This window comes from Microtus pennsylvanicus, chromosome 6 (assembly GCF_037038515.1).
Source record: "Microtus pennsylvanicus isolate mMicPen1 chromosome 6, mMicPen1.hap1, whole genome shotgun sequence".
Classification (NCBI taxonomy): Eukaryota; Metazoa; Chordata; class Mammalia; order Rodentia; family Cricetidae; genus Microtus; species Microtus pennsylvanicus.
Window position 1 is genome coordinate 36,790,630 of NC_134584.1, and position 23,567 is coordinate 36,814,196.

Genomic DNA, 23,567 nt, shown 5'->3' on the forward strand with positions numbered 1-23,567 from the left:
AAAAGGTCAGAACTTTAGTGACTGGGCTATTGACCAATTCCTCATAGAAGAATTTTTAAGAAGCCAAATTAATTGTTGCCTTATCAAAAATAATCTCATCACAGCCATTTTAAAAATTGAGATGTCTCCATCATCTGTGGTGCCTTGTGTGCCTCCTGCTTATCACTCTGTGATTAATTCTGTTTCATAAGAACCTTCAAACTTTTCTCTTTTACAAAAGCAGAGCACTGTATTTCCTGTATTTTCTCCAGTCTCATTCAGTTCTTTGTTACAGCTCTTCCTTCTGTCCTTCTTATCAAGCCTAGCAAACTCCCAAGCAAAACCTAGTCCACGAGAAGCTTCCTATGTGTTCTGATTCATCTTAAGAATAATTCTGTTTAGTAGTTTCCACCTCTGGACTCCTAGCTGATTTTGCAAAGGGAATTTACTATGGTCACACTCTACCTGCCTGTGAGAGCCGATTCCCTAAGGAAGCTAACGGCATTCATAAATGCCACAAAGGCACATGTTTCCAATCTTATGGGAACACACACACGTGCGTGCACACACACACACAACCATCCACAAACAGCTGTGGTAACTGGGCATTTATATCCTTATAAGCATGTGTATCAGCCTGCACAAGGCGTGCACATGTGTAGGTATTCTGAAAGTGCCCTCAGTAGCTGACTGAACGTGAATGCATGTTCAAAGACGTCAAAGCTTGCTTTGAAAGCTCTGAGCCTGTAAAGAGTTGTGCATTTTCCAAAGGCAAAAGCTTAAGAATGAATATTTATCTTTGTAACTAATGGAAGAATCATCGTAGCTGCTTTCCACTCCTGTATAAATGCTACTTGAAATACCATGGCCTTATATGGGGTTGCCCACACTTCGCTCATGGTCTATCTGCAGACAATCTGTTCAGTTTGGAGTTACACAAAGAGACTGTAATGATAGTGCAGCGCTTTTCTTCTCACACATTAATTTTGCATGCGTAAGCACAGTTTTGATTGCGTTTTATGCCTTTTAAGGGAAGCCCATTACAAAAAAATGTTTTGAATGTTTTGGCATCTGTTATCTTCATTTTCAGTGAATTCATTCACTTCAGTTCATAATCATTGTGGATGTTCCCTTCTTTTTCATCCCTGTAACTAGGTTTAAGTTATTTAATTACTCAGAAATCCTGAATTCTCCTATCTCAAAGTAAGTGGCTTTCCTGAGATACTAAAGGCCAGTGGGGAGGAAGCTGCTGCTTCCTTCTCAGAAAGGACGTCAGATGTTGGTGTTTTAGACATGCTACCTCCTTAAGGAACGGACTCGAGATGTGAAGGGTGGACTCGGTGGGTCTGTGACCGGCTGCTCTCCTGTTATATAAAGTCAGCTCTGGTTTCAGAGCATCCAGAATTTCTCTAAGAAAATGACTTGTAACCATCTCCTTCTGCCGATCTTCATTAACTTCAGTTAGGATCTTGGTTTTCCAGAGAGTCAGAAGTTCTGGGCATCCACGAAGGAATTAGAATTGCAAAATGGACTAAATCCCATAGAATATTCATGTCTAAACTTCTTAAAACTTAGCCTTTGATATCTGTCTTCACCTTTGTTTAAGCATTTAAAGAAATCAGAAAATCTGTGTCATAAGTACACGCTAAAGAAAAGTTATTCATGCAGTTCTTTGAGATGGGAACCATTGCAGTGGGTTGTTGCAATTGAGTGACGTTTGGCTCAGCTTTTAATATAAGGACAAGTAAGGATTTAATGTGGGACTGAGTCGGGGGTCTATGATGGATACTCACTAGGAGAAATCATGTAAGTTGTCCTATGCTGGCCTGAGGCAACCTGGCTCTTACTGAAGGTAAGCAAAGAAGAGGAAAGCTTTGTTCCTTTTTCTGTGGTCTCCACCATCCAAGCTTCACTTTCTGACCATAGACACGAGTATTCTTTCCCACACTGTCATCAGTCACGACATCCCTATAATGCAGCATCCAAAGAAGGTATGCACCTGTGCTTTATACGGGCATATTTGGCGAGTGGTAATACAGTCCCCATCATGTGTGATTCTGTGGAACCATTGCAAGTGGGGTCATGGTGTCGCTTGCCTCTGACAGCGGAGTCCACAGTCATCTCGGAGGGAAGTGCCAGACTATGCAGAGTTAATGTATTTTTGTAGGGCTTCTTATGTTGCTTGACTCTGGGCTGAGTTTGATCAGCCTCCCTTTGGTCTGTGTTCCCTTCAGGAAAGAGGCTTTCACTGAAGCTCGGGGTGCCAGGAGGGGCGTTAAAAAGGTCATGGTCATAGTGACTGATGGAGAATCACACGACAACTACCGACTGAAGCAGGTCATCCAGGACTGCGAGGATGAGAACATTCAGCGATTTTCCATAGCTGTAAGTACCTCACCAGCAAAGGGTGTGTAAACTCTCCGTATCTGTCATGAGACAGACATCATATACTGGGCAAGAAAGACTGCTTCTCAGTTAATAATTCTTCCTGAGGTTTGAGAAGCCAGAATCAGAAGATGCCTTCTATAAGCACCTACTAGCAAGCCAATCATTATATTTCTGAAGCCCCATTTATCTGTCTGCTTCTGCTGCCCAAGCTGTCCCATTTTCCAGGTGTGTGAAACAGAAGGGAACAGAAGGCTGGGTGTGGGGAAGGACAGAGGACACTGTGTTTCAGGGCCGGAAACACTTTTGTACAGGCTTTTTTCCCTGTCATCTCTGGGACAAGTGAACAAGTTCTAATCCACTGGGCTTCAGGGTAATCTTTCGTTAAAAGATTATGTTATTTCTGTCAGTCATTCTCTTTCAACACACGAAGAATCAGTGACGACAGTGGCCAGTGAGGCACACGATAAAAATTGTCTTTCTCTCTGATCCTTCCAAGGAAGCCACCACAGTGAGCTAATAAGAACCTAGCGTTTAGAGATAAAAGGTTTCCTCTTTGCTCAGAACCCTTCAGGAAATCGCCCCAGGGACAACATCTGGCCCTTCCTTCCAGCTTCCACCTCATAGTCCCACCCGCAGTCTAGGGGGAGGCTACTCTCTTCTCCGAAATCAATTGTTCTTTCATTCACTAAAATTGATTCAATTGATTTGTTTTGAACTCAGGAGAAAAGATTCCCAACCCCTGAACTCTTCACAAACGGTAATCAAATATTAGCTGCTTTAGTTTTCAACATCCAGTCAATGAATCTGCCTTTCTTTCAAAGGCATGGATGATGTAAGAAGTGGAAGATGGGGTTTAGGCACAGAAAAACGTTCCAGGATGTGATGCACGGCTCTCCAGGGCCAAGGATGTGATGCACGGCTCCCCAGGGCCAAGGCGCACATTTTATAAACAAGGTGGCTTGGTTATAAAGTGATAAAACCTGACTGAAACATTTTCTTATTTTATTTGGTGTATAAGATATAAAAAACTTCACTAAACATCTAATTGTTTCTCTCATTCTCTGTTGTTATTTTTATAACTTTCCATTTGCTAATTATTCTCAAATTTTTTATTACCCCTTCTGCTGTGAAAATGTAAGCATTTTGATTTCATGGTTGAGAATAGTTTCAAATGGTCACTCAGGAAAATATCGAAATAACGAAATAACGAATGACATTAAGCCTACGGCCGGTCCCTTTTGTCAGTGTAGAAAGCCAGAGCTTGTTCACTGATTCCAGACATCTGAGTATCAGAGATGATCTCAGTTTTTTTTTTCTTCCCCCTGAGGACCAGTTGGCATTGTAAGTACTGTGGATGCAGGCCACAAACAGTATCAGCTATCATCAGAATTAACAGTATTGGTGCTGAGGATGTAGTTCAACCATAGATTGCTTGTCTCCCTTGTGGAAACACTTTATACTCAGTGCGACACACGCAAACACACACACACACACACACACACACCACACACACAACCAGCACTAGGAGAAGTTTTACTGGAAAGACAAAAACAGCACACCACTTTAAGTGAACTCTGTGTTTTGTAGCCTGTCTGACGACATAGTTAGTTTTTCCTTGTCTTAAACAGTTTTGCCTACTGGGAGTCCTATTTGTCTCTCTCATCTCAGCATCAGAGGAGATTTCAACATCCTATTCATCTTCATGGAGAACCATATATTCATGTGCTTTCCATTTCACCAGTGTGTTATTATCAAACTGCTCTTGAACTCTATAAAAGTAAAAAGCAAGAAAATGTCATTTAACCATAATTATTTGTTACTTTTCCTACTTTGTGTTTATTTTAAAAGGTATTGTTTGAGACCAAACTAGAAAACAAGACACTTGTATTACTTTTCCTCATTTGAGCAATAACACAGACAGACTTCAAGAAGCTCATAGGATCTACTCATGCTGCACATATTCACATGAATAAAAACCCTGTCTCAATTATTGTGTCAACTACTCTTCTATCTTAGTTATTGTCTGGACTGTCCCCCTGTCTCAGACACTGTCTGGACTGTCCCCCTGTCTCAGTCATTGTCTGGACTGTCCCCCTGTCTCAGTCATTGTCTGGACTGTCACCCTGTCTCAGTCACTGTCTGGACTGTCCCCCTGTCTCAGTCATTGTCTGGACTGTCCCCCTGTCTCAGTCATTGTCTGGACTGTCCCCCTGTCTCAGTCATTGTCTGGACTGTCCCCCTGTCTCAGACACTGTCTGGACTGTCCCCCTGTCTCAGTCATTGTCTGGACTGTCCCCCTGTCTCAGTCACTGTCTGGACTGTCCCCCTGTCTCAGTCATTGTCTGGACTGTCCCCCTGTCTCAGTCACTGTCTGGACTGTCCCCCTGTCTCAGACACTGTCTGGACTGTCCCCCTGTCTCAGTCATTGTCTGGACTGTCCCCCTGTCTCAGTCATTGTCTGGACTGTCCCCCTGTCTCAGTCACTGTCTGGACTGTCCCCCTGTCTCAGTCATTGTCTGGACTGTCCCCCTGTCTCAGTCACTGTCTGGACTGTCCCCCTGTCTCAGTCATTGTCTGGACTGTCCCCCTGTCTCAGTCATTGTCTGGACTGTCACCCTGTCTCACTCACTGTCTGGACTGTCCCCCTGTCTCAGTCACTGTCTAAACTGTCCCCCTGTCTCAGTCATTGTCTGGACTGTCCCCCCGTCTCAGTCACTGTCTGGACTGTCCCCCTGTCTCAGTCACTGTCTGGACTGTCCCCCTGTCTCAGTCATTGTCTGGACTGTCCCCCTGTCTCAGTCATTGTCTGGACTGTCCCCCTGTCTCAGTCACTGTCTGGACTGTCCCCCTGTCTCAGTCACTGTCTGGACTGTCCCCCCGTCTCAGTCACTGTCTGGACTGTCCCCCTGTCTCAGTCATTGTCTAAACTGTCCCCCTGTCTCAGTCATTGTCTGGACTGTCCCCCTGTCTCAGTCACTGTCTGGACTGTCCCCCTGTCTCAGACACTGTCTGGACTGTCCCCCTGTCTCAGTCATTGTCTGGACTGTCCCCCTGTCTCAGTCATTGTCTGGACTGTCACCCTGTCTCAGTCACTGTCTGGACTGTCCCCCTGTCTCAGTCACTGTCTGGACTGTCCCCCTGTCTCAGTCACTGTCTGGACTGTCCCCCTGTCTCAGTCATTGTCTGGACTGTCCCCCTGTCTCAGTCATTGTCTGGACTGTTCCTTCTATTTTTTCTTTTCCCTACTCTTTGACCCTGAACAATACAGAAATGTGTTTTGACAGGAAACAGGTCCCCAAGAGGATTAAATATTGGTAATTTAAGTTCCTTGTTTTAAAACTTCAAATATTTCCTGTTAAAATTTCATGTTTTGAGAAGCCATGAGTTGGCTTTCAGTCTTTTATTTCTGTCAATGAAGAATATTAGATAGTCATATCCTGCTCTTAGTTTGTAATGGTTGAGAAATGTGCTCAAGCATAAATGAGACATCAATAAGTATACTTATATTGTCAAATAAAAGACATGATGTTGCACATAAATACAGTACATATTTTACTTTGATACATCTGCTTTAAGGAGATTTCAGTTCTGACTTTCAGGTAAATGTTACCAGAATTCAAACGCTTATGTTCAACATATTTGAGATGTATTTTTAAAATTAGGTGTATTATTTAACTTCTTGTTTTTTCTTATAGAAAACATTTTACAAGCTACCAAACCCTTGAATAAAAGATGCCAATAGGTTTCTGTTATTGTTTTCATCTGTGATATTAGTTGGGTGGTTTAAGCCTGAATAGGAATCCCAGAAACTCTGCAGCTCTGAGTATTTTCTCGTGTATTGTACTTTTCTGCTTTATTCTTGCTCTTTAAATCTGTCCTGTGGGTATTTTTCCTACTTTGTTAAATCTACTTATCTTCCTCCTGTACAGTTACCCCTAAATGTCTGATAACATTCACTTCACATATAGCAGCTTCAACCACACACTCCCCAAAATTCTCAGCTGTTATGTTTGTTTTGCATATATTTTGAATTTTATCAATTTTAAATAAAATGGGAGTTAATATGTTGATCCAATAGTTAATCTAGAACATGCTAGGTAACAGTCAAAGAGGAGCAAGGACGATTTATTGTCCCAGGATGTCACAAGATCTGTAGAATAAGTTAAGTAAATCAGTGGGGGACTCAGAGGAATCCACATAATCCAGAATTTGAATGAATCTAAGAGAAACACGGAGGTTATCAAAATGAAAAAAGAAAAAAGTAGCCTTACCACGTTCAGCAGGAAATGCAGGGGTGTGGCTCTTTTGGAACTTGTAGATGGTCTCCTGTGACCAGATTCAGTGAGATATCCAGCTCTAAGAAAGGCATCCTGACAGCTTTTTCTTAAATGAGACAGGGTCTTTGTTCAATGCTCTGCAAGCTTGAGCTTGGTTTTCCTTCTCTGTCTGACATCTCTCCGCTGCCTTCTTCACTGATTCTTCTCCTCCATCACACAGCTGGCCTGCAAGACAGTCCCGGTGGTCTCTGTTCCGAGGCTAAACACTTAGAGAGTTCAGCCCTGACTTTTCATCACAATATCCAGGAATTTAGGTTTTGTTTTCTGAAATAATTTGTGAAGTTCCAGCCTAGACCATTTTACCAAAAGTCTGGGTATCGTAGAGTGAGCTTAAAAACAGAAGTCAAACAGAGCCTAAGTGGTATGCAGGTTTCCTTAAACAAATGATTCCCCAAAGGGGGCTCCTTCTCAGATGTTCATATGTCATTTATTATAAGTGCATTTAATATGGGAAGGAGCTAGGATGGACTGGATTGTTGGGGTCTTGAGAGTGAAGAGAAGCGAGTGAGCTTGATGTCCCACAGTGTGGAAATGTGACATTTCTTCAGTGATGGTCACTGAAGCTCCCCCAGGAAAGGGGCAAGCTCATCACAGGAAGCCTCCATGAGCCTGCTGATTGGAACAGATACGACTCAAATTCTTACATTAATAGTGTGCATCAGGGTGATTAAGTTGTTGCTCTCAACCACCATTTATCCTGTGAAACAATAATTCTGTCAGAGGACAAAAGAAGAACTATGTAAATAGTAACTTGAGTTCTCATTTTTAAGGTATCTATCTATATACCTTAACCAAAATATCATTTTGTAGCCTACCCTCTTAGACCTCATTTTTTGCATCATTATTTACAGATATATAAGTTGTTCTCGATTTGTGATAGTATAATAAAGGATACATGAATATTTAAAAGCAAGAACTAGTAACCTTAAACTGTCATTTGTAATAAAATAAAAATTAAACATGCTTCATTACAACACTAACATTTTTATTATAAAAGAAAAAAGTCTTTAAATATATGTGGGCTAATCAAAGATGGAAATATACAATATTATAAACAGATTTAAAAGATAATATAGTATTTGGACCTTTTTCCTATTCCCACATTGCTATATATTTTAAAATAACAAGTTAGGACATATCTTTGTATTGGGAATCTTTAGGTTAAGATTTACATAATTTCATAAAAATAGACATTTTAACACCAGTACTAACCAGGTAAAATTGTACATATCTTAAAGAAGAAACATGATTAGTATGACTTCATGAAAATTTAAAACTTCTCATAGAAAAATGAAAGAAGTGTAAAATGCTTCATGCCGGAATATATATGCAGAACTTTCACAGGTGTCTAAGAAAAAATGCAGGCATGCACATGTGTACGTATACATGTATAATATATATATGTGCATGTATGTATGTATGTATATATATATGTGTGTGTGAGAACATATAAAACACTTCCATAACTCCCTTGTTGGTTGCTCTGCCAGAAGATGGCCATGTCAGTAGCTGCAATTGTATCTCAGTTATATAGAAAGTTAACATGTCTTTTGAATGGTCAGATGATTTTAAAGCTATAGCTGTTACACAGAGACACAGGAGTGCAGAAAAAGAAAGACTATTTTCCTGCCTCACCCATGGTTCTAAGAATCAGTGTATATGGGTGGAGGGATGTTCGGTGGTTGATATCAGGTACTACTTTTGTAGAGGACTCAAGTCTGTTCCTCAACATTCGTATTAGGCAGCTCACAACTGCCAGGAAGTCTAGCTCTAGGATGACATCATCCCTCAACCTCCAAGAGAATCTGTACTCAGGTGCACACACATACACACCCACTGACACAAGCACATGCACACACACATAATCAAAAATAACCTAAATATTCACACGAGTCAATATGAGCAAAACCATGTACTCAGAAAGCCTCTCTTCCATAAAGATTCCCATGAGTACATAACATTATACCGGCATGAGATATCCTGAATGCTCTTGTTTACTGAATATATGCTTGAAATACTTTAACATATAAGAGTTAAAATATGTTCTTGCCATTTTTGTTGTGCCTTAGATCCTTGGCCACTATAACCGAGGGAACTTAAGCACTGAGAAATTTGTGGAGGAAATAAAATCTATCGCAAGCGAGCCCACTGAAAAGCACTTCTTCAATGTCTCAGATGAGTTGGCCCTGGTCACCATTGTCAAAGCTCTGGGAGAAAGGATATTTGCCTTGGAAGGTATGACTGTCTCTCCTGATCTGGAATGTCCCTTCTAAAATTCAATATTAACGTCACGGGTTTGGGGTATTCTTCTCAACACATTACTAACCTATTTTTACCGTGTGCAGTAGCCATCAGTGAGCAAGTCTCTGTCATAAGAATCTGTCGTGGAACTACTTTACAGACAACCGTGATGGCTAGACACAGTATTTGTTAGACTGTGCTGATGCCTGGGAGAGCTGATGACCACAGGGGTCAGCAGAGGCATATGCAAGAACCCAAATGGCCCAGCATGAGCATGCTTTATTCCTTTTCTGTGACACAAGTTTAGAACAGAGACCCATCGACTCAACTTTTGTCTTCCATCTGTCTTTTCTGCTAGGAGAATGTTCTGATCCAATCATTTCTTTGTTCATTTCCACTGTAATTTGTTAAAGATCTCCATGGAGTTTTGCCTCAAGTCCTTTGGTAGCAAAATTTCATTTGCTATGGTTGTCTATCCATGCCACCTCTTTGAGGATTTTTCTTTGACTTTTTCAGCGGTAACTGTCTAGTGAAGCTGTTGAACAATGCTAGTCCCTTCAGTGGGAGGTGTCCGGTAACAAATTGCTTTGGAGCTAATGTCCTCTGACTGGTAAAGTCTTCTTTAGATTTTTCAAGGTCTGGAAACTCAGACTCAGAACTCAGGCTCCACAGAAACCACAGAGAATTCTTTTGCCCTTATGGGGCATCCCCAGTCCACTGACTGTCTTTAAGGGGGCACTATGAAAGTGTCGCTTGTATAATTGTCAAAAACTCTATCCTGTGATCCCTCACAGAACCTGTTAATAACAAACAGAGAGAATCTGAGGATGAGGCATGACTTTAAAAAGGGTAGACAATTTCAAGTGACTATCCAGTAAACAAGAAAAATATGCACGCGTGTGTGTTGTGTGTGTGTGTGTGTGTATGCTGAGGGCTGAGGACTAAGCGCAGGCCCTTACATATGCTGGACGACTGCTCTACAACTTTCCTTATATCTCCAGTTCAAGAAAATGATGTAAAGCAACTGTTTGCAATATTTCCTGAGTAGCACCTGGTAGCAAAAGTTTTGCTTCGCAACTCAGGACACACATATTCATGCACATAAAAACAAAGCCACTCTCAGTAGGGCTCATGATTGTGCTATTATTTACAGGGCACTCTGCTGCCCTCACCTCTTCCTGCTCTCATAATGTCCTCTTTCAATGATGGTGTCACCTTATTGCTTTCAATCTGAGTCATAGTCAGTTGCTCAGGAGCTTGTTTTACTCCGAGGATGACAAGGACTGGCGTCCCAAGCAGAAGGATTTCTCTGGCACCCTTTATCTCCAATGCCTTTAGAGACAGAACCCTTGAGCCTTTACCAGTCTATACTCCCAGCCATTTCTGAATGGCTCAGCTGTTCTGTGTTCTAAGTCCAAGTCACTGTTACACGGCTTTGGTCTTTCAATAGCCATTGAGACAAGATGTTATTTATCAATAGGGGAGGCCTAGATTTAATATGGATGGTCTTCTAAATTACTGTGCACCTTTCTCTTTTAATAACACAGGCCAAGAAAGAATCAGAAAGGGCTTAAAGGACTGGTTTTTTTGCTTGTTGTTTGTTTGTTTGTTCGTTTTTGAGACAATAATATAACTACAACACTCCTCTCTCCATTCCTCCCTCAAAAGTCCTCTCATAACCCCCTTCACTCTCCTTCAAATTCATGGCCTTTTATTTATTAATGTTATTACATGTTTATATGTATATGTGTACACATATGGATTTTTAATCTAACCTATATAATACTACTTGTAAGAGTTGTTTTTTTAAGTTACTATTACACTAGTCAGTTAAACATAGGAAGTGCCATTTCTAAGTATTCTCTAGGTCAGCAAGCAAATATAACCTAGAGTTGGCTGAATGTGACCTACATTGTAAGGGATGTGGTTCATTTAGCCTGAAATGGTATTTTAAGATTCATTATAACCTAACCAAATCACAGTTGAAGTTCCTTACTAGAATGTCCAAACACTTCCAGAAATCTCTATATTTAAATATGAAATCATTTTATAAAACTCTCCAAAGATTAGAATATCTTTCTACATCTTAACACAGGTTAAAGTCATGTGAGCTGTCTCTTTTGTTTCTGGGTCTGGTCTCTGTTTCTGTTTTTGTGTTCAAGGTGAAGTTTCGCTGCCCCTGCTGCCCCTCTTGCTTCAGCTTCCTTGGTGCTGACGTCACACAGCAGGGCTTCCAGGGTATTCCCTCCCAGTATTTTCATAACGAGATCACAAAAGGCTTTCTCCCCTGTTGTTTAGAAAATCTCCATTTCCTGTCAATACGTATTTTAGATAGCAAATAGCAACAATTATGGAAGTCTGGTTTGCCAAGAGCAAGCCACCTAGCGAGTCAAGCATGCGCAGGATTTGACTAACTAGATCAGGGAAAGGTATGAATCTCCCTTTCTTATCAGCTTCAGGGAAAATGCTCACATTCCTAATCGGACGCAGGCAAGGGCCAGAGCAGTTGGTTTACTCCCCATGAGCCTGCCAGGAACAGGCTGAAAGTGAGAAATTTGGCTAGTGGGATTATGGCCAGGCTATTCCCATGATGCTAATGCAGCATGCAGAAGGCCAGGCAGCATCTTCCTCTTTTCTCAGCCAAAAACACAGCAGCAGAGGCTGGGGATTCTGGTGTCTACTAACACGTCCTTGCTGTCAGTCCGGCCAAGTAAGCATGGAAGTAGCTTAAATCGCTATGTATCAAAAACACACTTTAATTTAAGGTAAAATGCATCTTGGTCATTTAAAGGGCAATCTGTATGAGGGATTTAAATCATTCATTCGGGTTCTTGATTGGTTGTCACATTTAATCTAGCCCTATAAAAATTCAATCACAGATGCATTTTTATAGCTTTATTCCAGTAAATAAATAAACATGTTTGAGTTCACAAATTTTATGATTCTCTTGAATCCATTGGCAGTCTGACTGACTTGACCAAAATTTTATGTTATTTTTAGCTTATTTTTAAGACCAAGTAAACCAGTAACTCCCTGGAAGTGGGTAGATCAACATCCCCAACGGGTCCCCCAGGAAACTGTGGCTTCTGGCCTGTAAATATTTTGAGAAGAACACAACTCCATACAATGCTCTAATCTGTCTGGACTTTAGCAATGAGCTTTAAAGGTGGTGTTTTTAAGATAGAAAGTTTCTTTAAAACTTGAGACTTGGGTGGGACACAGATGGAAGCTACATGAAGGAGTCACCTCCTAACGTGAATGGTACCCACATCCTTCAGCTCTCTCAGACAGTATCTCCTAGAGAGGATGCATGGCCTCAAAGGGAGATGGGACTAATGAGTCGGGAATCTTTTTAGATAGTTGGGTGAAGTATTTTTCAGCCTTGTAGAGTATCAAATTAGCTCTGATAGGGCTCCTAGATCCAGCAGACAAGACAGTTGACTCCTACTGCAGTAATTCAACTTTCCAATGCACCAAGGAAACACAGGCAACTACAGTGTAGAAAAGATAGTCAGGCTGAGTTGGTTAAAATTATATGTTATTTTTAACTTATTTTTAAGACCATTTAAACTCACTCAAAGCAAGCAGATCAACACCCCCTCAGCAAGGGTGGGAAGCCAATGAGTAAGAATGGGAGAGGAGATCCTTCCACTAACCTCTGTCTTCTCCTGAGCCCCGCCCAGGAGTTTTGATTGAGCAGTACATGGCTGATAGTGCTCTAAACCTTCCATAGTTCGGCTTGGCAGGTCCCCAGATTCCAGCAGTTCTGTGTTCAGCAGATCAATTGCAGCCTAAATGACATTGCTAGTCACTTATTGTGTGTGTTATCTTTCCTACATTATAGCTACAGCTGACCAGTCAGCAGCTTCATTCGAGATGGAAATGTCTCAGACTGGCTTCAGCGCTCATTATTCACAGGTATGTGGATCATGCCCAGGGAAGGAACACCTTTCCTGCACACTTGGCTCCCTCTAAGCCATGCCCAGCCATCGACGGAGTAAGATTGCTCTGAAGTTTACGGTGAGGCCAGCTCTGCAGACTGCAAATGGGAAAATGGCATCTCTGAGCTTCTTATTAGAATACTTCCCACAGCTCCTATATTTTATCAATTAATACTTATAAACTATTAATTGTTATGAACCATATGGTCTGAGCTGTGCTGAATGTAACTGTGCATCTAATGAAATGAAATACATAAGACATTGGTGTAAAATGGAGAATCTTTTTCTCAGTGTTAAGGTATTCATTAGTCATTGGTCATGCTAACATTCCTTAGAAGACTAAGATGTGATTTTGTGTGTGTGCACATGTGTGTGTCCAGAATAACAGAAAGAAAGGCAAGAAAAGAAGACATCACGGTCATTATATAGGGCTATCAACATTTCAATGTGAAAGTTACATAGTGACCCTCAGCTTCCTTTTTGGTTAATATTGGGATTTTCATTTGTTTGTTTGATTGCTTGTTTGCTTGCTTTTTTTTTTTCAAGACAAGGTTTCTCTGTGTAGCTCTGGCTGTCCTGGGACTCCCTCTATAGACCCGCCTGCTTCTGTCTCCAGGATGCTAGGATAAAAGGTGTGGCCCACCACCACAGAGATTAAAATAGGGATTGCAATGTTGGGTTCTTGTAAAGAAAGTTATTTTGAGGACTATATGAATGAATTTAAATAAAGCGCTTCAAACCATTCCTATCACACTGTTAATGCAACATAAGGGTTTGCTAATGCCATTTTACTGTTTTCTGAACTCACACGTTAGGACTGGGTCATGCTTGGAGCAGTGGGAGCCTATGACTGGAACGGAACGGTAGTCATGCAGAAGGCTAACCAGATTGTCATCCCTCAGAATACCACCTTTCAAACTGAGCCCACCAAAATGAACGAACCTCTTGCTTCTTATTTAGGTAAGGCTTGGATACAACTGCTAGAAGCTTCTTCAAAAGACTGTTCTCTCTAGCATTGTTTTCTCCTGTGTCGGTAGTTATAAACCATGTAATAAGATTGCTTTAAAGATGTTTTGAAAGACCTAGGGAAGCTTTCAGACTTCTGAGGAGCCTTGACTTCTCAAGGTGACAGAAGCTGAGGGGTCATCAGCTCAGTGCCTGCTGAGGCGTTTCCAGAGTAAGGAGCAGTGTTAGCCGATGTGGGCTGTCTAAGAGTGCCTTCTGCATCCAATATTTCCTTTAAAACCAAAAGACCTTTGGATCTGCTGACAGGAAACGAGGCTAGATAAACCTTGACATGGCCTACATAATATTTATCCTCAATTTCTCTCTACAAGTTCTCATTGTGAAAGAGAATTTTCAATTGCTTTACCTTACAGCTTCTTCTCTGAGTCTATTCTATTCCGTTTCTATAGCTTCTTCTATTCACATTCAGTACAATGTAGCACTTAAGCTCAGAAGTTTGTTGGAGTCTGAACACTTGCCACAATAAGAAGATGGGGTGCATGTATGATGTCACTATCTGTACCAGGCTCAGAACCAGCTGGGGGGGAGGGAAAAGTGAGGGTCCTCTCATCATTGTGAGGGCACAGGAAACAGGTAGGAGGCCTAATCTAAAATGGGAAGGACCCTCCTCATACTGTTCCCTGTCCTCCCTTAACACACTGGTCCTTAGGTCTTCTTTTGCCCTACCATTGTTCTCAGTGTTAGGGGACAGTGATAAAGGAAACACCTTGGTCTTGCATTATCCCCTTTTTACCATCACTGTGTTCTTTCAAGGAGCTTTCTACCCTCGAAGCAAGTCCTTTCCTTCCTAAATCCTAGTTTCTTTCTGTTTTATGAGGAAAGCCCCAAGTCTTTCTGGGTGCCTCCACATCTCTTCTTACTCAGAGCACGTGTTACAGCTGCAGAGGCGGCAGGACTTGGGAGTTGGGGTCTCTGTTGACATAGCAGAAGAGGTATCACAAAGCCTAAGACCCAACAAGGGGCATAAACAAAGCTCCCACCTTCTTCCTCACAAAAGTCATCACCTCTCCTCCTCTTCCCAGAAAACAAACAGAAACAAACAACTCAAAGTCCAAATGACAAAAATGATTTAGAGTAAAGACAGATGTGGAAATGCTTCACCTTCTTCCAAATCCCCAAGTGACTGGAAGATGGAGCAGGAAGTACGGTGTGTGTGAAACAGATGAGAATGTGTGGTCCACGCTGCCAGGCTTGAGCTCACGCTTCATGCTGAGCTTTAGTAGTGAGAGACACACTCAATATGGTTTCTAAAGTGATCATCAGAGGACAAAGCGATTGCACCCCAGTTATCTGGAGCAGCTCAGACGTGCCAGTCAGGTCCCCTGAAGCTCACACTAGTATTCATTTCCCTGTAGCAAAATACCTGACTCTGGGCTGAATGGGAAAGCACCCACAAATACAGAGTGCCTATGTTGTACCAGAAATATTAGGCAAATTAAAAATGGCAAAATGGATAAGGCAAAGTGATACAGGTATTGTTTTGGATGAGAAACAGTCAAGAAACAAGCAGTCCCTCTCGGTGTGCTATGGGCTAAGACGGAGACCTGAGAGCCAGTGGTGGGGGCCCAGCTCACACAGCTTGCCAAGTTCTTCATAAGCGAAGATTCTGGGTCTTGTATATGTGAAAGACCCTGGAATCAAAAGCCAATTTAACCTGAAGTTTCTTTCTGTCCTAGATAGAACAGTTACAGAACATTTATCATCACGTATTGGATGGATTTGTAAATGTAAATTATTATAATTCCTATGATCATGTGTTTGCAGAAACACAAGAAGGATCATTCTACATTGCCAGAAGTTCACTTTAGGACCCTACACAAAACAAAACAAAAAACTAACAAAATCAAATCCAATGTCTTGGCCTTAATGCCTGGACCTATTAATGTGTGATTTTATGAGGCAAAAAGAACTTCCACCTGTAACTATATGAAGGAGCCTGAGATATATCATTCTTAGATCTATTGTGTCTTTGGGTTTCTATTGCTGTGGCAAAACGCCATGACCAAAAGAGAGTTGGGGCGGAAAGAATTTATTCATCTTACACATCCACATTGTTGTTCACCACCAAAGGAAGTCAGGACAGGAACTTAAAGAGCGCAGGATCCTGGTGGCAGGAGCTGACGCAGAGGCCATGGAGGGGAGCTGTTTATTGACTCACTTCCTCTGACTTGCTCAACCTGCTTTCTTATAGAACCCAGTACCACCAGCCACCATGTGCTGGGCCCTCCCCCATGGATCACTAATTGAGAAAATGTGCCTTACAGCTGAATCTCATGGAGACATTTCCTTCCTCTTTGATGAGTCTAGCTTGTGTCAAGTTGACACACACAACCAGCCAGTACACACTGCCATAGTCTAATACAACCAAATGATGAAGTAGAAAATCTTTCTTAGATGTGTTTAGAGGGAGATAGATTTATAGGAGATGATCGGAGAGATACAGTGTTGTTGGCAATGAAGGAGGAGGTGGGAACACATGTCAGCTCTAAGTCACAAAGGACAAAGAAGTGTGTTTTCTCTACAGTCTTCAGAAAGGAGCATATCCCCACCTGCCTCTCACTATAGTCCAGAGAGAGAAAGAACTATGTAGGACTTCTGGCTTACAGAATTGCAAAATAAGGCATTTGGAATGATGTTGTAAGCTAGTAAGTTTATACTAATCTGTTATAGCATCAGCAGAAAACTAACACAGGTTTGTGGAATATTACAATTTCTAGCACTGATCCTCTTCCTATTAAGTATTCTGACAGCTGAAGACTGAATGCGGAGCCCAAATGTGCTTGACGTGGTTGTCTCTACTCTTCCCATACTCACTTATTCTAATTGTTAATTGCACAGTGCAGTATTTTGGAATTCCGCGTTAGGATTCTGTGATCTAATTCTTTCAATCAAAGTCCTAAATCCGTTATTACCCTACACTTTGAGTTAGTGTTGATTAATGCATGCTTAAATGATTTAAAATTTAAAGATGCATTGCACATAAGAAAACATAAGCCTTACTTCTTTATTCACCCCTCTAATCATTCACAACTTAATGAAACTGGAAACATTACTAGTTGACAACGTACATCTATGTAAATAGATGCACATATTTATGGGTCCTCTATGCTGAGGAAAGGAAGGAATTTGCGTATGCTATCTGTAGTTTTCTAATGTCTTTTTTTGTTCATTTTATCACTTTAGTCAAACATTAAGGTATAAGACATTTACCTACAGGTGTCTATTAGGTGTAAGATATCTTTCATATGCTTCCACTAACCCATCCTCAAATGATTTTTTTCAAATCTGAAATAAGGGTTTCAAATATTTCATTGTGGATATTGTAAAATTACTAAGAAACTCAGTTCACTGCTCGGAAATCTGGGCGAAAGACAGCTAGAGAGGCCATATGAAAGCTTCGGAAGGAAGCAAGCTGAGAGGCCCACCCACTTTGGAAATACATGTGTTTATCAATGCAAAAGAAACAGTGTAAAAAGAAGCATTCGTGTGGCTTCCAGGACAGAGTCACCCACCCATCTTCTTATCACCCCCCTAACCTGTCTCAATGTGTACTTAGCCTGTTGAGTCTGGGTTTGGTGGTGAGAATGTGGGTAAATCTGTCCTCTCTGTCACCCTCATCCACACTTTCCCTAATACGTCCATACCGTGTTCTCGTCACACCTGACAAACTCGAAAGGAGCAAGGCGTAAGGTAAAGGCACAATATGAAGATAAGTCATACATTCCTATTCCATCACCGCAGCTCTTGCTTCTGTCAAGGAGATACAAAGCGAGACAAAACTCATCCTTCATAAAGGAAGTTGAAGGTACGGACACAGATGGAAAAATTCACAAAGGATAATATACCTAACAGATGTTGTTCCTTTAGCATTTTTATAAACATATTACTTGTATAAAAGTAGAATTATTTAACTTATAGTAAAATAGGTACTACTTAAATTAAAAATATGATCTCTCTCACAGTTGGAAGTGGCTCTCTGTGGCACACTTCAGAACTATACTTGTCTTCTCCAGTAACAAACCTCTTCCGGCTATTAGAACACTGCTTCCTTCTGCAGATAGCAACCTTTTGTGTAACGTGAATTTCCCACTGATTTAGCTCCATTCTATACAGATACAAAATACAAAATTCTTTTCTTTCAGAAATAATAATAATCTGACTTAAAGCCACAATGCAAACTCTTTTCCTAACTGGCCAAGAGTGATCTCTTCATTATGCATTTGAGCCAGAACTCCCCTCAAAAATCATGCATATCAAGACACTCAAGACATCGTATTCATTATTAATAATAACATCTGAGAAACTCCCCAGACCATCCAGGCTATGAATATCTGAAAAGCCACCACATATCTGAATAGTGACTTTACTGTTGTACCGTGGGTCCTTCCATCTTCGCAGCGACGGACTTATAAGTGGGCCCAAGGCCTCAAAAGGGTGAATGCCCAACAAGGGTGCGGAAATTTTGCTGCACCTGTATAAAAATATATAAGGTAATGGCAAACTTGGGAGTTGTCCATGCGATCCCTGGTTACTGAGCTAAATCAACAGAGGCAGCTGTGATGCTGGCATGAGAGCACAGAGCCCGTGATCAAACTGACCCATTCGTGAGCTCACTCTGCCATAACAGGACGATGCTGACTGAACTGGAACGAGGTGTGCTGAAACCTTAAGTGGAGGTGGCCTGGGAGAGAAAGGATGGTAGGAAGAAAGTTGCATGGCTCATGAGAAAAGTCAACATAAAACAGTGCATGTAGATGAAATACAAGCAGGTACAAAAATCACATTTTACAGAGCATGGAGAAAGTGAGATGAGTAGATCTGTGGGGGAAAAACCCTCAGTTTTAATTAAAAAAGAGTTAAAAATTACAGCATTGAACTGTTGTTAGATAACTTACAGTCATGCAAATATCCATAGATATAAAACCATAGTACTCACATATAATACCTGGGAAGCTGTAATGAAACGAAACTGCTCCCATACAGCAGTTCATAGAATAACCCTAGTCTGGATGTCATGGAAGCAACTCACCTCACATTGTAAGAATGTGGGAAATTGATCCAGAAATCTATTATTTTAAACTTATTGTAAAAAAATATTCAAAAAAAGAAAAAAGTTACAGTGCAAAAATTTTTAGAACAGACAAAAAACAAAATAACAACAATAAAAAAAATACTAAAATTCCATTATCCCATCAGCAAATGGCCAGGAAGTAAAGGCAATACCTCTATAATACAATACAAACCACCTTCATCCATTTCAATTTGCAGTGTAGAAATTTGGTTAGTAATGCAGGAGCAGATTATGCTTTCTGTTATCCTGAGGATACTAAACTGTTAGTGTTGATAGTGCAGTTTCTAAAGCAGTGGTTCTCAACCTTCCTGATGATGCAACTCTTTAATACGGTCCCTCATGTGGTGACCCCCAACCATAAAACTATTTCATTGCCACTGCACAATTGTAATTTTGATACTGTTACGAATCATATCTATGTTTTCTAGGGATCTTAGGCAATTCCTGTAAAAGAGTCATTCCACCCCAAAGAGATTACACCCCACAGTTTGAGAACCACTGATCTAAATAAAATATAATTGATTTGCTCCAACATGGTGGCCAGAGGATTTTAAGGTGGGCGTGAGTGTGCACGACACCTGCATGGAGAAACCTTCTCCCCTTTTCCATCATCTCTTTTGTAGTATCACTTCCATCTGTAAACAATGAAAGATTCGGTTTGGGGAAAACCAGCATTTCAGAGCCATCAGCTGTGAGAGAAACAGGGAGCACAGTAAAGTCTTCTCACCAGCACAAAATGCAAGAAAATACACAAATGATTAGACTAACTAACCATCTAAAGTAAGTCATGCTGTATTACCTAGGACTCTGAGGGTCCAGGTACACTCTGGGATCTCTCTTGATCAGGTTACACAGTGAACTCTGCCACACTCCCTGGAGACGTGCTCTACATCGCTGGACAGCCTCGGTACAATCACACGGGCCAGGTCGTCATCTACAAGATGGAGGATGGGAATGTCAAAATTCTCCAGACACTCAGGGGAGAGCAGGTAAACTGGAAATAGATTGTTCTGTGTCGTTTGTATGTCCTCTGTGACTTTTGACCTAGAATTTTAAAATCCCAATTATTCAAAACCTATTGTGTAGAAGGCTTTCTATTTGATTCTTTGGAGGGGTGTGAAGTAGTCATAACTTAGATGTCATAAGCACAACAGCTGGAATGAGGAAGAGGTAGCTATGTATATATATTAGGTGTCGCCTGCAGTTTTATTCAAACTATGCGAGAAATACTAAGGTCTAAAAACATTAAGAATTATGAGAGGGCAGTTGCATAGAGCATTCACAAGAAGAAAAGTGGCCTTAAGTTATGATTGGTACTAGAAACCCATAAGGGATAAACTTTGTGCCGGCTCTAAAAGGGCTCTAAAAGGAAGGATGGGAAATAGGTGAGAAGATTGAGGGGAAAGGCTTAAAACTGTGTCAACATTTAAGTGTCCAATTCAGCGCATCAGGTCATACTGTGGGGAATGGGGAATTGTATGCAACATATAAAATTGGAAAATTCTTTAAAATATCCTTAAATATTAAAAGTTTAGGAAACTACACATACAGTAGGCAAATGCTAATAATTCTAGTGCATTAAACTGAAAAATATGTGTGACTGTGCTACTCAGTGTTTAGTTTTGAACAATAATTTGAGTAACTTTTGTCTTTTTTCTTCTCATGGTTGTGTGGGTTTTCCAAGCATTCCAGAGTGAGTGTTCATTAACTTCATTCTGCCACATGCAAGGATGTTCTGCTCACTCCTTGGTAGGCAGATCTGAAATCGATAACCTGCAGCCAGGTATCAGGAGTCACACTGAAGAGGTCTAGAAGTGACCCTAGTGTTAAAGTCCTGAGCCCCAGAGGAACAGTGTCCTTTATGGTAGCATAGCCATAGCTCAAAGAGGCTCTGTTTGGGCCACCATAGTCTGAGAAGCCACATTATATACAAAGAGCTTTCTTCCAATTCCACCCAGCCTCAATGCAGCATCCTATTCAAGGATATTTTCACCCACATCAGCATGGCTCAGCAGTGCAGGAAGGCTGTCCTCAGTAGACTCCTGAGGCATCCCAGAATAAGGCAGAGGTCGTTCCTCATGTTCAGGTGAAAGGATTCTATTAATTTAGCCATATATCCACTCAGAAAGTCATCAACAATAAAACAGCTGTCACTGTAGCTCAAGATGACATTCGAACCTCCTGAAATGGTTTATCAACATTATGAAATGGAAAGGGAAGGGGACAGTGGTGTAAGTTGGCGATAAGTCAAGCCAAAGAATTAGAAAATGCTATTTGTTGTTGTTGTTGACAACTGAAGCCTGTTACCATTCTGAAGCTGTCTGCAAGTATAAGGGAATATAAAAATATGAAACAAACATACTTATGGTAAGTAAAGGGAGATGTCATGGATGCTATTTAAATAATAATAATAATTTCTGTTCTAAGCCTGAGATTCTTTCAAAAAGCTTGTTCCATGATTAGATTACAAGGTAAACCATTCTTGAGTTGGGGTAATTAGAGAACATTAATTATTATACTTAGACATGTTTCCTGTGACAACACAAAGTCTAATGACCAAAGCTGCTGGGAATAAGACTGGGGAAGTTGGGAAACCGTGGACCTCAGAAGTTCATGAACTCACTCTGAGCTGCCTAGGACCAGTGACTCTAGAAACGAATACCCAACAGTGTAAGGACTTGGGGAATTTTTTTTTGGCTTTTTAAAATGTATAATTAGTTCAAATTATAAACTTTTCAAATGTCTGTGCAGTTGTACCTTAAAGGATCACCGAAAGAGCTTTATAAAATGCATCATCTCGTTCATATCCAGCCTGGCAAAGGAGACGGTCAGTGCAGAGCGAACACACTGGGGAAGCATCTCCATCTAGCCTTAGAGAATCCAAAGACGAATACAGGCCTGTCCTTTAGTGCAGGACAAAATTTAGGAGATGAAAGGACAGAAAGAAACTTGCAAGGATGAAAACCAAGTGTCATTTATAGTGAGCATGGTAGCTTCTGTGATTTCATCCCCGCTTCTTCTATCTTGTGTCCTAGATCGGCTCCTACTTTGGTAGCGTCTTGACAACGATTGACATTGACAAAGATTCTTATACTGACCTGCTTCTCGTCGGGGCTCCCATGTACATGGGGACAGAGAAAGAGGAACAGGGCAAAGTGTATGTCTACGCTGTGAACCAGGTAACAGCCTTCGAGATTGGTGAATCCAGAAAGACCCTTCCCTTCAGTTCCCACTAATGCAGCTGGACTAACTTTCACTTGCTTGAGGGGAGAAAAAGATCTAAGTTTGCAAGTCCCAGTTAACTTCAGTTTCAAAAGGAACGTTTAGAACCCTAGAAAACTACTTTCAGACCTTAATTATGTTTTGCTTGAAAATATGAAATACGCTTTTTGTTTGCTTTTGCTGTTACTACCCAGTTTTGTTTTGTCCTTTTGTAAAAACTGGAATATACAGGAAAAATATGGCAAATGCAAATGTCACCCACCTAGTACATAATCCTGCTCATAAACCTATTCAAGAGCCTGCGTAGGTTGGAGGCTTACACATTTACCACGGTGATAGACAACGGTACCAAGCCCTTCCTGGGAGACAGTGTGGGTTTTGGAACACTTTGCCAGGCAAAGGGAGATTCTGATTTCAATCCTAATTTTAGACGTCATTTGTTTGGAGAAGTAATTTTTGCCTTCGTGGCTTGTTTTGTTTTGTTTTTTAATTCTTATTTTATCTCATACTAATTATTTTAAATCACAAATTGCATACCTTTCTTCCTATCTCTTTCTTGCCTTTCTCCCACATGTTTGTTAAAAGAACTTATGTGCTCGCTCTCTCCCTCTTTCTTTCCCTCCCTCCCTCTTTTTCCAATAAAAGAGTGTTCTTTGTTAGCATTGTATATGTTTCCTTCTGCTCCAAGCAATTTTTGAAGGTTTGCATTTTGAGCAGAGTAAATTTCGTCCTTGTCTTCGGAGGAGAATGAACAGTCTTGGCCAAGAAGCACATTGTTGGGCAAGCAGGGCCGGGGACACAATGGAGATTTTCATTTTTACTTCTTTAATAGGTCGAAAACATGCTACTAATTATACCCTTGGCTTCATTAAGAAGAGCCCGTTGGAATTCTGAGCATGCCTGCTCTCGGGGGCTCCTTTGGCATTCCTACCTTTTCCTATATTTTACAGGTTTGCCGTTGGTATTCCAATGGTTACTTTGTCAGGTTGGTTCAGCATGCTCTTAAAAATAGGCCTACACCTCTGTAGCAGTGTTGGGAACGCTTAAGCATTCTGTTTGTCTTCCCTCCAGACAAGGTTTGAATATCAAATGAGCCTGGAACCAATTAAGCAGACGTGCTGTTCATCTCTGAAGGATAATTCATGCACAAAAGAAAACAAGAACGAGCCCTGCGGGGCCCGGTTTGGAACAGCAATTGCTGCTGTAAAAGACCTCAATGTGGATGGGTTCAATGACGTGGTGATCGGAGCTCCACTGGAGGACGACCACGCAGGAGCTGTGTACATCTATCACGGCAGTGACAAGACCATAAGGAAGGACTATGCACAAGTAAGACACGAGGTCACCCTAAGCTCTCACCCT

At 41.1% G+C, this 23,567-nt stretch overlaps 1 protein-coding gene across 1 annotated transcript in view; it reads left to right on the forward strand.

Annotated features, from left to right (window-relative positions):
* Itga1 (integrin subunit alpha 1) overlaps positions 1–23,567 on the forward strand; it is a 138,096-nt gene that overhangs the window by 82,319 nt on the left and 32,210 nt on the right. The window contains exons 8-14 of the mRNA XM_075976033.1: positions 2,214–2,364; positions 8,774–8,939; positions 12,790–12,863; positions 13,702–13,846; positions 19,830–19,972; positions 22,019–22,162; positions 23,277–23,534. Of these exons, the coding sequence (XP_075832148.1) occupies positions 2,214–2,364; positions 8,774–8,939; positions 12,790–12,863; positions 13,702–13,846; positions 19,830–19,972; positions 22,019–22,162; positions 23,277–23,534 (1,081 nt within the window). The remainder of the gene's footprint in view (positions 1–2,213; positions 2,365–8,773; positions 8,940–12,789; positions 12,864–13,701; positions 13,847–19,829; positions 19,973–22,018; positions 22,163–23,276; positions 23,535–23,567) is intronic.